The following is an 18664-nucleotide window of genomic DNA, read 5'->3' on the forward strand; positions in this document are numbered from 1 at the left end:
CTAGGTTGCACTTTTTTCTATGTTTATTATGTCAGAATTGAAGCATGGCAAGAAACCCAAGCGATAAAACTTGTTATGTACCGAGGCCTTATAGGCCAAAACTCAATGAATTTTCTTGGATTGTATTTCTGGCAAAAGAATAAATAATGATCGAGACATATTCGAACTGGATTGCCCTCGCCTTTAATTTTTTTAAACGACAAATTTATAGCTGAGTTGAAGAGCTCAACGAGCCTCACGTGAAGTCTTCGTTGTTCATTAGTTCATCGTGAGAGGTTAAGAACGCATGAATGTCCTATTCTTCCACACCTGCAACTTCTTTCACGACTGCAATACAGTGCCCGAAATAAACATAGGTTCACATGTAAATTTGTAATTTTTTCATAATTCAGATGACTTTTATAGGATTTTATAATTTTGTATTTTGGAGTTGGGCATCCCCTATGATGTCAATATATCAGTTATTTGATTTTGCGACAAAAGTAAAAATTTAAAAAAATTTTCCTTATTTTAGGTGCGAAATAATGATAGGTTCAGGGCAAATTTTGTTGATTTATACGTATAAATTTGAGGAAAACTTTTTACAAATCGTTGTTTTTTTAGATCTCCGATGTCCAACGAGTAATTTAGTTTAGAAGTTGTCTCCGAATTATTTTCAAAATTCAGATTTTTTCAACACTTTAAAGCAGTTTTCAAGAAACATATTTTTAACGTGGAAGAGGAGGCGTATCGGTGGTTGTCAGAGGCAAGGATCATTTCAAATTGCATGAAAAGAGTAACAATCAAACAACTAAATCCAATTTTTTAAAAAGTTTCATACATTTGGCGCAAAATTTGAACGTCAAAAAAGTCTGGAGGGTTCTCCAACACCACTTTGACGGCAAGAATCGCTTATTTTTCCCATTTATTGGAGTTAAAATAATTTTGCATCTCAAAACAACAGTCAACGTGATCTTCCGGTATCGAAAATGCGATGTAAACAAACGTTAGTAAGCTCAAATCGACCTAGGAAGAATACAAAAATTGCCAAGGAAAACAGCAATCGAGCCTGAAAAAGAACAGACGTAGGTTTAGGTAAAAATGCTTATGAAAAATGGATGGGAAATTGTTTGAGTAATAGAAAAAATTCATCCTAGCCATTTTGCATGAGAGTTCACAGAATTTTTAGTCGAAATCTGGAGGTTTTCTTTTTTGGGCTCGGTTTCAGTTTTACTTGGCAATTTTTGTATTCTTCCTTGGTCGATTCGAGCTTACTAACGTTTGTTTACATCGCATTTTCGATACCTGAAGATCAAGTTGACTGTTGTTTTGAGATGCAAAATTATTTTAACTGCAATAAATGGGAAAAATAAGCGATTCTTGCCGTCAAAGTGGCGTTGGAGAAACCTCCAGACTTTTTTGACGTTGAAATTTGCGCCCAATTTATGAAACTTTTTAAAAAACTGAATTTAGTTTTTTGATTGATACTCTTTTCATGCAATTTGAAATGATCCTTGCCTCTGACAACCACAGATTCACCTCCTCTCTCACGTTAAAAATTTGTTTCTTAAAAACTGCTTTAAAGTGTTGAACAAATCTGCATTTTGAAAATAATTCGCGGACAACATCTAAACTAAATTACTCGTTGGATATCGGCGATCTAAAAAACAACGATTTGTAAAAAGTTTTCCTCAAATTTATACCTGTAAATCCCCAATAATTGCCCTGAACCTATCATTATTTCGCACCAAAAATAAGGGAAAAAATTTTAAAATTTTACAAATTTTTATTTTGTCGCAAAATCAAATAATTGATATATTGATATCATGGGGAGTGTCCAACTCCATAATACAAAATTATAAAATCCTATAAAAGTCATCGGAATTATGAAAAAATTAGAAATTTATATGTGAACCTATGTTTATTTCGGGCACTGTATCTGCGCTACGTGGTCGTTCTTTTAATGCAACATTAAAACATGAAAAATGTATAAAGCAAGGATTTGGTATAGAAGCATTTTTCGTCGGTTAATATTTTCTATCTATCTGGTAGTGCAAATCACTAACTCATTTTTTAAGTTACCGAAAAAATCGGTAACAAAAATCTGTGACAGTTTTACCATACTCATGATTAAATAACGCAAATCGATGAAATTCGAAACAAAATCTATTAATTTTTTATAACGCAAATCGAATCAGTAACGCAAGTCAAACAAAGTCTACAATTTTTTTGTTGACGCAAATCGAGGTATTAGTGTAAGTTGTTCTAAATTTAATGTTCATAAAAAAACATAACAAATTTTAAAATTTTAAGTGTACAATAAGAGGTTTGTTATTGTTTCGGGAATAATATACCGTAATTGTTCCATTTTATTGTGTAAGTGCTTATAATAAACTTCGTTCCAGTACATTTTAAATTAATACTTAAAGTAGCACAAGAGGTAATTGTCGAGGACTGAGAAAAGTTAAAAAATTACTCAATTTAAGGCAGGGGTTGCTATGGTCGACAGTGTCTTATGCCTTAGAAAACATAGGTTCTATTAGACCATTCTTATCATCGATGTCGCTTCTTATTGATTCTGAAACATCTATTATGAGTACTTTATACCCCGGTTACACTATTGAAGGTTAACCCACTGGGTTTAATAGATCCAGTGGGTTAATCTTTGCTGGTTACACTTAGCTTTTCGAGGATATAAACTGTCAGCTGATGTTTGTTTACGTATACATACAAAATAACTAATAAAGTCGTGTGTTACACGTTTACAATTTCTCGTATGAGATATCGTCCCCTCTTTGCTCATATTGGTATATTTTACACACAGGGATATATTTTTGTATCATGGTTTTGTTAAAAACAGTGTCTAATGAAAAAAATAAATAATTTTATGATTTCCAAATAACTTTAGATTTATTAACTCCATAAAATCTCATGCGACCAATCGTAAACGTGTAAAACACGACAAACTCTGTTGCAAAAACAGTTGCAACTTTTGGTACTTTTTGAGTAGAGTTGGATTTTTTTGCACAAATACCGAATACAACACTGTATTTTTGGTGGATTTGTGCCGGATTTAAAATAAACCCAGCCATGAGAGGATTTAATTTTTGTATGGCAAATCTGGTCAGATTTGAGCAGATTAAGCAAATAAATCCTCATGAAGTGGGTTAACCCGGCAAAAAGCTGTAGTGTAACCGTGCCATTACACGGTATGTTTTTTACATATGAGTTGTCGCTTCTCCCGTACAAAATTTATATGCAAAGTGACAACTCATATGTAAAAAACATATCGTTTAGTGCTGATACGCAACTGTGACTGAAGCGGAATCCTGATTGCACTTTTATCAGTAAAGATTCACGTTCAAGGAATTCCGACATCTGTATATGAATTATTTTTTAAAAGACTTTGGAGAGATAAGCAAGTATTGGAATGGGTCGAAACTATGAATTACGCTTTGGTACTGGTATGATCTTTGCGTGTTTCTAAATGGTGGGGAATACACTGATGATTAAAATGGTATTAAAGAGGTGAGTGAAGTGAGGTAGTAAACGTGGGATTAGGATTCGAATAAACTTAGGATCAATTTCATCTGGACCTATGGCGTTCGATTTGACACTGGAAACACAGTTCAGAACTTCTAGATGTGTGACACATCGAAACTCAAATGTTCTTTCCGACCGTATGTCCTCATCATCAGACGTGTAGAAAAGGGGATCTGCATTCGTAGTTGGAATATTGGCGAAAGTTTTGTTAAGATCGTCTACGTCGTCTATACAGGACCAACACTTTTGGTTTTTCCAACACCTATATCATTCATAATATTCCATTTACTCTTGGAGTCAAGTGCAGAACTGAACAGAGAGTAGTAGTATTGGGTTTTAGCATATTTTATGCTACAATTTACCGTTCTACGCGCGAGGCAAAACTCATCGTGAAGTTCAGGCGTTTTGTAGCGTTTCCACCTAGAATATGCCCTATATCTCTTCTGTATTTGTCTTTTAGTATTAAGGTTAAATCAGGGTTTGTTTTTAGTCATGATTAATTTATTTCTGATAGGAACGGTGGCGTTGTACAACAGAAGTAGGTTATTTTGCAGGAATTGGAGTTGTTGATCAGCTGAAATTATATTATTTCATTCCAATTGATTTGCAAGAATTCATCCTCCAATTCATAGTAACACAGATTCCTATAGTCACAAAACGAATACGGTGAATGCATTAAAACTGTATGAAAGGAATATTAGATCTCTTAGATAATATGTCAACATTTGTAAAGAAAACCAATTCGCCTTGGGTCTTAAATTTGCAGCGAATTTGCTTCTACCAATCAGAACAAGATGTTTGTTTACATTTTACAATTACAACAATTTGTTTTGACATTTCATGTTCAATCAGCTGGCGTGAGTCGGCTACCTTATTCAATGTGCCTTGATTGGAGGTGCTATTGACAAAGAATAGGTCTAACAAAGTATTAACTGGGGAGAAGAAGTGGGTGGGTATCGTGTTATTGACTGCATATAAACCCAACGCTAGCATGTTGTTTGTCAGAAGGGAGTTAGCATTTATATTAGAGTTAAAATCGCCAGTAAGTATAATATCACTGTACCCCAGAGATATACTTTCAAGAATTTCTTGTAAGGGATTCAGATCAATAGAACTGTTTTGGACGATAAATACATCCTACAAGTATTTTCTTATTACTAGGTTTGAGTTCTATGAATATAAATTCAATATCATCACCCGTTATTGACTTTAATATGAATTTGGCATTTAATTTGTTTTTTTTTGCAATATGGGGATACTGAACGGTTTTGAGGCACAAAATCAGAAAAATAATAGTAGATAGTAATACCTTGCAGGTTCAGGAACACAACTTACAACCCCATATATTTCACTTTTTTTAATGCATTTCTTTGTTGTTCTAGTCCATATTTCTATTGATGGAATGCTTAAGGATTAATTAATTTGCAACAATATAAAATCTGTGATTGATTCGCATTGTTGTTTTCTCCAAAATTATTGTACCTACAAAATTAAAAAAAAAAATAGATAAACCCTTTAATTCGTATTTGATTAATACTAACCCCATAAAATCAAAATTCCCCTAAATCGTAATTCTCGATATGTTGTAAAATTTGTCTGGACTCTTGAATTGCGAACTATCGTGATTCTTACTTACTTAGCTGGCCCATTACAGAACATTTGTTCTATATGCCGAACTAAGAAAAGATCTCCATTTCTTTCTGTCTATTGCTTCTGTTTCTGGAATACCGCGCCTTGTCATCTCTTCATCCACTTGTTTGCGCCATCTATTCTTTGCCAATTCTGCGTGCACCGCCAAGCGGCTCATATTTATACGCCTTTTTAGCGGGTTCATCATCGCTCATTCTTATGATATGGCCTAGCCAACGCAATCGCTGCATCTCGATACGTTTAACAATATTGATGTCGTTGTATAGCAGATACAGCTCGTGGTTCATGCGACGTCCATATTCACCGTCAACGCAGATTGGTCCGTAGATCTTTCGAAGAATTTTTCTCTCAACCACACCAAGCACTGCCTTATCCGCTTGCGCAAGTACCCAGGCTTCGGAATCATACATTAGCACGGGTAGTATCAGTGTTTTGTAAAGCGTTATTTTTGTTTGACGAGATGTGGTTTTGTTTTTAAACTGCTTTCTTAAGACAAAGTAGCATCTGTTAGCCAACACAACTCTTCTTTTTATTTCACAACTGATGTCGTTAGTTGTGTTTACGGCGGTGTCGAAGTAGACGGAGTCTTTTACTACCTCAAAATTATAGGAACCAACGTCAGCAGTTGGCCCGATCTCTATGGACGCATTGCGCGTCGACACCATCAACTTAGTCTTCCCGCCAGACCCACTTTAGCAGATTCTCCTTCGACCTTCATAAAGGTATCTGTTACTTCTTTTACTGATCGTCCCACGATGTCTATATCATCAGCATGAGCAAGTAACATGTGGCCATTGGTGTAAATTGTGCCATTTCTTTTGACATTTGCATCTCGTATTACTTTTTCCAGCAAAATGTTGAATAGGTCACACGAAAGGCTGTCTCCTTGTCTGAAACCTCTTTTGGTACAAAACTCTTCGGAGAGGTTCTTTCCTATTTTAACTGAGGACCTAGTATCAGTTAAAGTCATCTTACAAAGCCGAATGAGCTTTGCGGGGATACCAAATTCAGACATGGCTTGGAATACCTTTGAACGCAGCGGGCTGCCGAAGGCTGCTTTATCATCGACAAAAAGGTGGTAGGTGTCGATCTGTATCTCTTGGGTCTACTCCAGGATTTGCCGCAGGGTAAATATCTGGTCAATGGTGGACTTGCCAGGTCTAAAGCCGCATTGGTATGGCCCAATTATCTCGTTGGCCATAGTCGTTGGCTTTTGTCGTTCGCACAATATCCCTGACACGATCTTGTAGGCAATCGGGAGTAGACTTATGCCCCTATAGTTAGAGCATACAGTCTTATATGCTGTTTATATTAGAGCTTTTTGCAGGGTTAACCTTCTTTATGAGGGTTTGTTTGAAATATAAGCAATGGAATTGACATTTAAAACACAGTCGGTTTGTTAAATCCGGTTATTTATAAACGGGGTATTATCTTCTTTCTTATGGACGGGGCACAGGATACTCAGGTTCCAATCATCGGGTACTCGTTCTTCCTGCCAGATGGTGCTAACTAGCTGATGATTACTCATTATCAGCGTGTCGCCTCCGGTTTTGCACAGCTCGGCTGGTAAGCCATCGGCTCCGGCTGCCTTATTATTCTTCAGCCGGTTATTGTTGTCTTTACCTCATCTTGCCTGGGCGGTATACATTCACTACCATCTTCTGGGATTGGATCTGTGGTATCATCCTCTTCGCTACTATTGGATACCAGCAGATTGGAGAAATGTTCCTTCCATATCCTGAGCACGCTATCTGTATATGTTACCAGATTGCCTTGCTGGTCTCTACAGGAGGATGTGCCTGTACCAAAGCCATCTGTTTGATGTTTGGTAGAATTTTCGGACTTCATTCTGGCTCCTGTACATCTCGATTTTTTCACACTCCCGCTTTTCCATTTCTCTCTATTTCTTGCGGGAAAGACGTTTCTCTTCTCTCCTTTTCTCCCGAAATCTCTTTCGTGCGCTACGCGTTGCTACTGATTGTAAAGTAGCTCTATATGCCGCATTTTTCTCTTCGGTAGCAGCACGACACTCCTGGTCATACCATGAATCCCTTTGTGGAGGTCTCTGGAATCCAAGTATGGATTTTGCGGCTGTTTGCATGGAGTGGGCAATATTTTGCCATGGTGTTGTTATGTTATCGGGACAAGGAGTGCTCGCGTTAAGCAACTGGGCTAGTTGAGTGGAATATACTGTGGCTATCTGTTGTGTTTGCAGCCTATCGATGTCCAACTTCCGCGTTGTGTCTGCTCGTGCTTTATTTGCAAAGTTTAGACGGGTACGTACCTTTGCTGCAACTAGGTAGTGGTCCGAATCAATGTTTGCGCCTCGGAACGATCGTACATTCAACACGCTGGATGAATGTCTTCCATCTATCACAACATAATCAATTTGTTTACTTGTTCTTTGATCTGGAGACAGCCAGGTGCCCTTATAAATATCGAGATGTTTAAATCTGGTGCTGCTAACTACCATGTTTTTTGCCGCTGCCAAGTCTATCAGCATCTTGCCATTGTCAGATGTTTCATTGTGAAGACTGAATTTTCCGGCTGTTGGGTCAATGATATTTTCCTTTCCAATTTTGGCATATAAATCGCCTAGAATAATTTTAATGTCATGGGCAGGACAACGGTCATATGTTTCTTCTAAGCGCTCAGAAAATATATCTTTGCTCAGTTCATCCTTGTCTTCAGTTGGAGCATGAGCGCAAATAAAGCTGATGTAGAAGAATTTTGCTTTTATTCGAATAGTAGCAAGTCTTTTCATTCACGGGTGTGAAGTTGGAGACCAGGTGTTTTAACCTCCGACCAACTGCAAATCCGCAACCAAACTCATGCTTTATGTCATGGCAGCTATAATACAGTGTGTCACCTTTAGGTGTTGTTGTGACGCCTTTCCCGTTCCATCGTATTTCCTGTATGGCAGTAATGTCGGCTTTGTACTTTTCAAGTACATCTGCCAATGCGTAAACTGCACCTTCTCTATAAAGTGTGCGAACATTTCAGGTGCAGATTCGCAGATCATGGTCCTTAAGACGTTTGCGGGGGTCGTCAACTTTAGAGGGATTCGTTTTTCTTTTCTTTTCTCATAGTAGGCTGCTTTTTCTATGGGAGGATTACTAACCCGGCGCCCAAACCAAAGTTTTTAACGTTCTTATCAGTGAACGCGCGGCACATGTTAGCTCACTACCTTTAACGGGTGTTAAAGGCAGCTCCCCAGGTCACACCACGGGGAGGTCAGTGTCCACTTAAGATGAGAGAGGGACCAAATAAATAAATCCTGGACTTTGCCATGTTAAAGCCGGTCAGAACCGTTCCTTGGTATCTCTCATCCCCTACGTCATTCTATTATACATAAAATTGGAAAATATTACTTAAATAGCTTTGGCAATAAATGAAAAATAAAACTCTTGCATAATTTTTATTAACATTTTTATTTAATGTTTACATTTGAGTGATTTTATATAACTAAAGGTCAATATTGGCATTTTATTGTGGAAACTCTACATTTTCATTTTATTACATTTTACTGTTGACATTTTTATGGGTATATCCAAGGCCTATACAAGGTCGGCCAATAAGCCCACCTGATTATTATGTTTATTGTCAAAAACATTATTATGATTTAATGCGGGGCATACACTATACTGCCAAACTGCACTGCCAAATGAACCCTTGTGTACGTGTGTGATTGAATAGTGTGTGGCATTCCTTCAATCCATATTGCAAAAAATGATGAATTTTCCTCCAGAACTCGATTTTGTGTTGAAGTTTTCCAAATTTTTAATTTCCTCACAAATAATATTTGTTGTTTTCAAAAATTATTTGTTGGTTACTTGGAAAATAAACAAAATTCATCGGATTGAAAGGGGTTCATTTACAAAATCAAAACTATTTTGATTTCAATCCTGCCAAAACTACTCCCAAATACATTGACAAAAACTTCAAAATTTACTAATACTATTACAAATGCTGTCGTGCATGCCCATAGTGTATGCCCGGCATAAAATACAAAGAAATCACAATAATGTTTTTGACAACAAACATAATAATCAGGTGGCTTATTGGCCAACCTTTTTTAGGCCTTGGGTATATCTATGTACAGTTATATCATAGACTAATGAAAACATAGACGAAGGAATACTCAATTTTGCGCCGTCAAGCTACTCAAACACGAAAACTCAAAAAAGTTCGAAGACGATTTTTGCGGAAAATTGCAATATTTTTATGTATGTTTTTGTCTGAGGATATTGTTCCCATCAAAAACTAACCCCAAGTTGCCTTTTGCCAGAACAATATTTATTAACTTGTATTTTTTTGCATTTTATTTTGAGTTGCGTTTTCAGCATACTCAATTCGAACATACTCGGTGAGAGCATTCCGACGTCTATGTTTTCATTAGTCTATGGTTTTAACTTAATAAAGAAAGTGAGAAAACTCATGGGGAGTTTTAATTGAGAATCTGCCCATGTATATATAGCGGCTCAATGAATGAGAAAATTTCTGTTTGTCATTACACATTCTGCACAATCATAATCCGTAAGTCCCTGTTATACAAATCGTTGCTGTAGATTCGGCGTGTTGTACCGGCGATATAGTCTAATGCATCTTTATACAATGCAAATCAAGGCCGTGTTTTGTGGTAAATCGTTGTTTGCATATTTCACAGATATACTCTGTGTCTATTGATAAGGGATGTTTATCTCTTATATGTTTTCGTAGATTACGATCATCTGTATAACATCTACCACATATTTCACAATTATATTTAGCAGGTGTTTTAGTATGTGTGTAAGAATGTATACCAAGACCTTTTTGTGTAGTAAATTTTTGATTACATATTTCACATCTATACTCTGTACCTATAGACGAAGGATGTTTATTTCTCATATGTTCCAGGAGAGCTGGTAATCGTCTATAACAGCTACCACATATTTTACATGTATGTTTACTAGATGTTTGAGGTTTTGGATGCCTTCGGTAGGAATGTGTACTAAGACCGGCTTGTGTCTCAAATCTTTGATTACAAATTTCGCAAATAAATTCTAAATCTATAGGCGAAGGATGTTTATTTTTCATATGTTCCAGTAGAGCTGGTAATTGTATATAACAGCTACCACATATTTCACATTTATGTTTACTAGATGTTTGTACTTCTGGATGCCTTCGGTAGGAATGTGTACAAAGACCTGCTTGTGTGGCAAATCTTTGATTACAAATATCGCAAATATATTCTAAATCTATGGACGAAGAATGTTTATCTCGTATATGTCTCCGTAGGCATGCATTTTCTGTATAAGAACTATCACATAGTTCACATTTATGTTCGTAAGGTGTTTGAGTGGTATGAGCTTCTTTATGCACCTGTAAAGAATGCCTATCAAGACCTGGTTGTGAGGTAAATCTTTGATTACAAATTTTGCAGATATATTTGGAATCTATAGACAAAGGATGTTTTTTTCTCATATGTCTACGCAGATTTGTAACTCCTGCATAAGAACTACCACATAGTTCACATTTATGTTCTTTATTAGAACTGACGTTAACGTCTGTATCACCATTGTTTTCAGAGCCTTTACTCTCCTGCTCATCTGTGTCCACATCCATTATTTCTAATTTGGGTAAGGATATGTGTTGAGTTATTGGTGCAGTTTGATCTTGTTGTGTACCATGTTGATGGTGCACTTCATCATGGGTAATAACTTCCGTATTATCATCAGATTTACATGGTGTGTAGAAACTAGGTATATCCTCTGGTAAAACGTCGGCCATTCCATCGCCATTTCCCTCTTCTTTGATAACATAAATTGTGTATTTATCGACATTCGCTGGTAAATTTTCTTCCATTTTATTCAAGTCTGGTTCATCTTTAATATCATTTAGCATATTTGTAAATTTTTCAAGTTTTATTGTACTGCAGCTTAGTGTTGAATCTTCTTGTACATAATCATTGCCAATGGGTTCAGTTTTTATGGAAACCTTTTCCGACATCATTACTTTGAATATCTTACTTTTTAATTAAAGAAAACAAGATTTGTCTAAAATTTATTTAGGGGCTGTAAAATAGAAACAAAAATTACACATGTAATTATTTTTTAAGTTTTTTTATGGACATTTAATTGTTTATATTAATTTCGTTATTTTTTTAGACAATTAGAAGCGTTTTTTATTTATTTCCACTGTCTTTTTAAAGACTTGGTTTTTCTTTAAGATTCAGCTATCGAATATTTATGTTTTAATTTTTTTGTTTGAGATTGAGAGCTAACACACCCCTTGGCCCACTCCTTAGCTGTTGAAAATGTTTTAATTTAATAATCATAATAGCTCATTTAGACTAACCATAAATCCTCAACTGAATTTAATGAATCCAGTACAAATCTCCTTGCAGTCAGCTGATTTTAGTTCATATCACAATTACCAAGGTAGATGCATCACCCAATATGATCGAATATGAAACGTCAAAGGAAATTGTTGTAATACTTTAATACTGAAAATGCTAACTAAAGAGCAAATAATGATTTATTTTATCGTTTAGACATCGTAAATATTAGCCTTGGGCGATTACAATCAATTTTGTATGTATATTAAAGCAAATTTAATTTATTCGCCTTGTTTTCAAATTTTGATATTTAAATCAATACGAGAATTTATTTTTGTATGGTAAATCTGATAGATTATGGGCGGATTTAGCAAATAAATCCCAATAATGTGCTAAATCCGGCTTATGATATCATATCTAAATGGCCTATAAGACCTCTTTGTGTGTTAAATCTTTGAATACAAATTTCGCAGAAGTACTCTGAATCTATAGACGAAGAATGTTTATTTCTTTTATGATCGCGGAGCGTTCAAGATTCTATATAACAGCGATCACATATTTCTCATTCATGTTTAGTAGCCATTTGAATTTTCGGGTGCTTCCAATAAAAATGCTTATTCAGACCTGTTTGTGTGGAAAATCTTTGATTACAAATTTCGCAAATATATTCTTAATCCAAACGATGGTGAAGCAAACCGATAAAACAATTTTCTTAAATTCATTTAGTATTTCCTCTCGTTGGCTAATTTCCTCTTTATGTCCACATTTGCATTGGGCAATGTTATGAAAAGTCAAATCCCTTCATAAAAAAATTATTATTGTTGTAATTTCCCCAACAACATAAAGAAAGTTTTGACATAACATATTCAAAATTTTACGATGTCACTACCTGAGTAATTGTGCCATGCACTAAACCAAATATGGCTTTGTGGAAGCAAAATATAGTAAAAACTGTTATAAAGTTTTTATATTATAACCAAGGCATATCGATCAGGTAGTGGCATCGACATATCGATGCCTTACTTTCTCAACCTCGTATCTTAAAAAATACAACTTTACAGGAGAGACAAAAAACGATTTATCTCTTGATACATCGCTGTTTAGGTAAACGTGTTACGTGTTTGTTGCATTAACAGCAATTTAAACAAATTACCTCGTTTTGCCAAAATTATAACATGAAAATCATATTTGAGTGATAGTCGACTGGAATCATTCGTTTCAGATCTTGCAAGTCGTCATATTTTCTTTTTGAAATAGGTAGTTGCTGCTTGTAGAGACTCGGTAGTAAATCATTATGATTGTGGTGCACTTGGACTCGCAATTTACGATGAGAAAGATCTTGCCACTCGTCATCAAAACATAGTTTGTATTGAACTCCGCAATTAAATGTATACTTCAGAGCTCTTAAATTTATAACGCATGGGTCCCCTATTTTTGTGCCTGGTCGAATTGATTTTAAGTAATTGAGTGAAGAGAAATCTCGAAAAAATGTATGATTTAAATAATGCACGTGGTACGGTTTCACCAATCTGGATTGTTTTATTACAGTATTGAAATCAGCTGGCACATATAGTTCTCTACCTTTCTTCTTTCGTTCTATGGACGCATGCACAGAATCACACTCCATTTGAGTGTGACCAACTACCAGGTATTTTTGATGAATTTCTGCATGGTAGGTATTTGCATAATGTTGTAAGGCATTCGCAAGTGTCGTATTACGATTTTGAGCACAGCACCCGTCGCTGTAAATTATAATAGGCTTTGATTTGTCTTTTAAATTCTGTAAATAGTCCAGCAAGCAAGAGGTAAATACGTTTGAGTCCATACCGCCTTCAGCTTCATGCCATACGTAGCAAGACACGTTTTTATCAAATTCGTTATAAATTGTGAATTGGTGCACACACAGTTTTGTTTTAAAGTAGTTTGCTCCGCTTGAAAGTAGAGGAATTGTTTGCACTGATTGTAGGTCCACAGTTAACATCTGAATATCACCCATTAAGCAACGTTTCTTGTCGTCGGTTTTTTCTTTTCTGGCCCGATCCTTACTTGTTACATGAAGTTTATATTCATCTTCTGGTATGTTTTTGTTTTTATAAGCAAAGCATAAATCACATTGATCTTTCTTGGGTTTGTCTATACTAAGATTGGCCTTGTGTACTGCGTCTAAGAAGCATTTGTAGGTTGCCTTTTCAGTCTTATCAATGTTGCAATCCATCAAATATGTTTCGAAATCTGAGTACACTTCTGTCCAAGACTTGTACTGAACATCTATATATTCTTTACTGGTACTCTGTCGGCAATAATGTGATGGCATGTTAGGCAAATTTTCTAAAAACAAGTTTACGTGAGTTATTTTGGCGATTTTAGTTTTGCTTTGACGATTGACTACGCCAGTTTTCTTTACCATGCCAACGTCGTTTCCCTGTAGATTGCCACTAACCCACTTAGACACGCTCCATTCACCCAGACAGAGTGTAGACAAAAACATTTTTTTACAAACAACCTTGATCTGCCCAGAAATTTTCAAAGTGTAGACTAATGTATTTTCTTGCCGAGAAAAAGTATCAGTTGTTCTCAAGGTGACCGGTTTACACCATAGCAACGACATACGTTTCTTTCTCTTCCCAAGACAATGACCAAAATAGTTTAAAAATATTCTTTCTATCTTCTTCTGCAATTTCGTAGCACTGCTTACCGAATTTTTGTTTACATACTTCCGAATTGCAACGAACCTTTAACATTCTTTCTCTTCTGATTTTCATTATTCCATTCCATTGCCTGCTCCGATTTAACGATACATACTCGTGGCCACGCATTCGCTTGAGCTTTTTACGGTTTCTACTCCAATGTTGCTTATTTGCCTGACCTTTACGTGCTATTTTATTTGTTATTACGCCAGAGGATTCATCCAGAAATACAAACGAAGTTGAATGTTCAGATGAATCGGAATCAATGCTGGGATTGTACTCGCTTTCACTTGCTGAAAAATCGGATTCCGAGGAAAGACTAGAGTGATCAGAATCAATTGAGACAAAATGTCAAGTTTCTTCATCCAAAATTGTGTTTCCAGTTTGTTGTGTTTTTTGCTCTTAACAAAGATTTGTAAAAGCAAAACATCCTGTTCCAGCATCAAGAAGAGCGATTGTATCACTCATTTTCAAAAAAAATCAAAAATTCCTCAGGAGCAGATATTCACAAAGCAAAACAAAATTCAGAACTAAATAGAAATTATGCTTTTTATTCCCGAAGTACTAAAAATACTAAAAAAAAAAAGCTGTAAATGACGGAACTCCCATGACATTATATGCAGAGACGATTTTTTTAACTTTGTTACGATTTTTCTTTAAAAATTGACATTGTGCTCACACCAGGGCAATTCAGTTTCGCCAATTCTTGTTTTTATTATATTACAAATAAGTATGGTAATATTTATTGCGACTAGCTGTGTATTTTGGGGGCCACCGTGGTGCAATGGTTAGCACGTCCGCCTTGCACTCAGAAGGTCTGCGGTTCGAATCCCAGGCCAAGCAACATCAAATTTTCAACGGTGGCAAAATTCCCCCTCAGTAATGCCGGCGACATTTCCTGAGTATTTAAGCCATGAAAAACTTCTCTAAAAAGTGGTGTCGTAAGACACGCCGTTCGGACTCGGCAATAAAAAGTAGGTCCCATATCATTGAGCCAATATGAATCGGCGTGCACTCATTGATATGAGAGAAGTCTCCCTTGTCCCTTCAGGGATGTTGTGGGAACATATGTATGTATGTATGTAGCTGTGTATTTCTGCAACAGAAATTACTTAGTTTCAATGCGGTCTAACAGTTTAAAAACTACAGGTATTAAGATACGAGTTTGATGCAGTTATGAAAATATAAGTGAATGAGATACGAGAATATATTTTATTAATATTTCAGAACCGCGGCAATATATTGAGAAAATAATTTTTTGCATGATGTAAATCAAAAATAGCTATCGTTTGATATGAAAAACTCAAAATCGAATATTTCTAAGATACGAGGTTGAGAAAGTAAAGCGACGATATTTGTAATATGTAATGTCAAAAATTTCTTTATTTTGTTGGGTAAATTACAACAAAAATATTTTTTTTATAAAGGGATTTGACACTTCATATTCGAACAGCTGGTGTGATACCACTACCTAGGTAATTGTGCCATGATTATAACCATAGGTCATTTTTTAATACTAATAGTAAGTTTACATTTACGAAATCCACTCGATTTAAACTGTCAGATCCATTGCTTCAACGTCAAATGAAATCCAATTGATTTCAGATGAGTTTTCATTTGACGTATACGCAAAGGAATTGACAGTTAACATCGAGTGGATTTCGTAAATGTAAACAAATCATAAGTTAATTTCTTTTACAATTGTTTATATTTTGTATTCTGTTCAATGAATTCTCTTTGAAACGGTATTAAATCGTAACGACATTGCCGCCTTTTTTTCTAAATATTTTCTTCATAGAATTTCTCCCAATGTGAAACACTGTGAGAGCAAACCAAATGACCCACACTCTCATTAACATCCACAAACAGTCGGCGGTGTTTTTGACATTTCACAAGCTTACTTTATTGAATAAACACTGTTTTTTTGCAACGGGGAAACACAAGAAAGAATATATATAAATATACCTTGAATTTGATGTGAGCTGATGAATATTGTTTGATAACACTTATTTATTGTTAATTTATTATATTTTGTTATAAACTTCTACAAAAAAATTAAAACTAAATAACGCGTAGGAACGAAGTGAAGAATGCCACTGTTCAAGCTATGTTCTGTTGTCGTTTTAAAAAGAGATCTAAGTTGTGTCAGCAGAGTGAGTGAGAGGGAGAAGAGGTAACATTGGGGTTATTTTGGCATGGCACAATTAGCAAGGTAGATGCATCAACCCAGCTGATCGAATTTGAAATAAATTGTTTTAGTTTGTATTCTCATAAAAAAACGGAAACAAAGATTGACATTTCATGTGTACAAGAAGTGGTTTTTGTTGTTATTTTTTCGTGATGCAACTACCAGAATGCCGTGAATTTCTTTCTTTTGCCTGACATTGACTTATAGTAAATTTACATTTACAAAATCGAGTGAATTTCAACTGTCAATTCCTTTGTGTATACGTTAAATGAAATCTCATCTGAAATCCATTGGATTTCATTTGACGTTTAAGCAAAGGAATTGACATTTGAAATCGAGTAGATTTCGTAAATGTAAACCTAGCATAATGTCCAACTTACATTAGCAACTTTTTCGTCATTTAGAGCTGTTTCGTCATTTATTTGCTAAAACAGGCAACATTTTGCGTCATTTACCATACAAAAATAAATGACGATAGCTGCGTCATTTATTCTAAACAACGCACGAAAACACCATACTATTATAAGCAGCCCAGTTTTTTCGTCATAAACTACCAAAAAATGCAACTGTTTTATGATGTCTTTGTTTTTTTGTGTATGTTGTAGAAAAAACAAAAATACTCAAACGATGACAAAAGTGAAAATAAATGTTTAAAAAACTTGCAAAAATTATGTTTTTTTTGTTTTTAGAATTAATTTAAGTTATTTGATACACATTTGTGTTGTGAAATTCCTATTTCTCTGAATAAATATATTGTGTGCGTGTGTTTGTGTTATTGTATAAGTGTGTATGTGCGATTGTGTGAGTAAGCAAATCACGCAAAAAAACAGATGTAAATACACTTCATTTGATTCTAGGATTTCGTAAAACGAAATCATTTAATGTGCATATGTAAATTGGACTTTAGAGCACTAACTCATAGAATCATCCAGGGTTATGGAAAATACTGTTACTAAATTAGCTTTTTCTTAATTCCGTGTTTTATCCCCCGGGATCGTTTAGATAACAATTCTACAATGCTGTATTTACTTTATTACACTTATCCACAAATGACTTTATTTCCTAAGCACACAGCTTTCCTTTACTTATCTTCTATAACTGACGTTTTTTTTGTGCAAAATTCCCTCTCGTCGTCGATGTATCTAGAATACAGATGCACAAAACAGTACTCTAGCGAAAATTTCATTTCGTTTCATATATAGTTACATACATTGTTTTGTGCATCCCTAATCTAGAAAGAAGCTCCGGTAACATCCCGAATGCCAAAAATTCATCAGTGCAGCAAGTAAACACATTTGGAAAATAACTAAATTTAGTCAATACATTACTATCTAATACAAAATACACATACAAAATAAGAATCGGATTTATTTAACGTTTGCGCTATGGAATTGATATTTGAAACCCAGACCCACTGGGTTAATCCGGTTAACAGCCAGTTTCTGTATGTTGAAAGAAGAATGTGTGCGAATGAAAGACGCCCGAACTTTATACCCTAGACAGACGGCAGCGTTAATTTGCATTAACTACGCTTTACACCAGACAGTTTGTCTTCAAATACAACTCTGATTTACTAACACATACATACATTTGTCGGCTGTCTCCCAGCTGTCCATCATTTTTTCACAGACAGCCGGGTTAACAAATGTTTGACATTTTTGTGAAAAAGAAGTGAGATGATAATTCAAATGTGTTGAAAACAAAGGAATATGTACGAAAACAAAACATTTGAACGGAAAACAAAAAGAAATCGATGTTTTTCATTCAAAATTTTAGAACTGCTTTTGCAGTTGTCGGGACGCCTACGTCACACAGGCAAGTTGTGGGACTTTGACAATCAATACATGAACTCAACTGTCCTGTCATTTGTAAACGCAGGGTAACTGCCTTAATTCAAATTAATTCGTGCATTATCCACATTCTTAATGCACAAAATCAAAGGAAATTTAAACTGAATTTAGCAATTTCAATATGGCAATGCTGTTGAAAATTAATTGTCTTTTGTCAAATTTCCTTGTTTAAGAAAATAAAAAGGGAAAGCAAATCAGCAATTTTCGCGTTTCTTCAAAATAAGTAATGGTCTTTCGCGAGTAGAATAGCAGCTAATCGTTTTTCACGCCTTCTAACAAATATCTTTTTCAAATTTTTATTTTCACAAAAAATTTCATTACCCACCATACCCATTCTATCGAAAATTATATCTTCCTCAATTGTTTTTTAAAGTTTTGCTATATTTTTATAATATTAAAAAGACTCAAAAATATCGCGAATAAATTAAATTTATTTTTGCTTCATGGTGGT

At 35.1% G+C, this 18664-nt stretch overlaps 2 protein-coding genes across 8 annotated transcripts in view; one reads left to right on the plus strand and one right to left on the minus strand.

The window, feature by feature from the left end:
* LOC141403759 (uncharacterized) overlaps positions 1 to 18664 on the plus strand; it is a 567712-nt gene that overhangs the window by 435536 nt on the left and 113512 nt on the right. The window lies entirely within an intron of this gene.
* Positions 8588 to 16405, minus strand: LOC141403798 (zinc finger Y-chromosomal protein 1-like). Its single transcript, XM_073986774.1, has 2 exons — positions 16141 to 16405; positions 8588 to 11225 (listed from the first exon to the last, which is right to left on the minus strand). The coding sequence occupies exon 2, from the start codon at positions 11161 to 11163 to the stop codon at positions 9769 to 9771; it is 1395 nt and encodes a 464-aa protein (XP_073842875.1). The 5' UTR covers positions 11164 to 11225; positions 16141 to 16405; the 3' UTR covers positions 8588 to 9768.

This window comes from Musca autumnalis, unplaced genomic scaffold, assembly GCF_047663935.1.
Source record: "Musca autumnalis isolate F117 unplaced genomic scaffold, ASM4766393v1 scaffold_4, whole genome shotgun sequence".
NCBI lineage: Eukaryota > Metazoa > Arthropoda > Insecta > Diptera > Muscidae > Musca > Musca autumnalis.

What these genes read in the sequence shown, in the direction of transcription:
- LOC141403798 (XM_073986774.1), bottom strand. Translation starts at nt 11,163, where the DNA reads ATGATGTCGGAAAAGGTTTCCATAAAAACTGAACCCATTGGCAATGAT.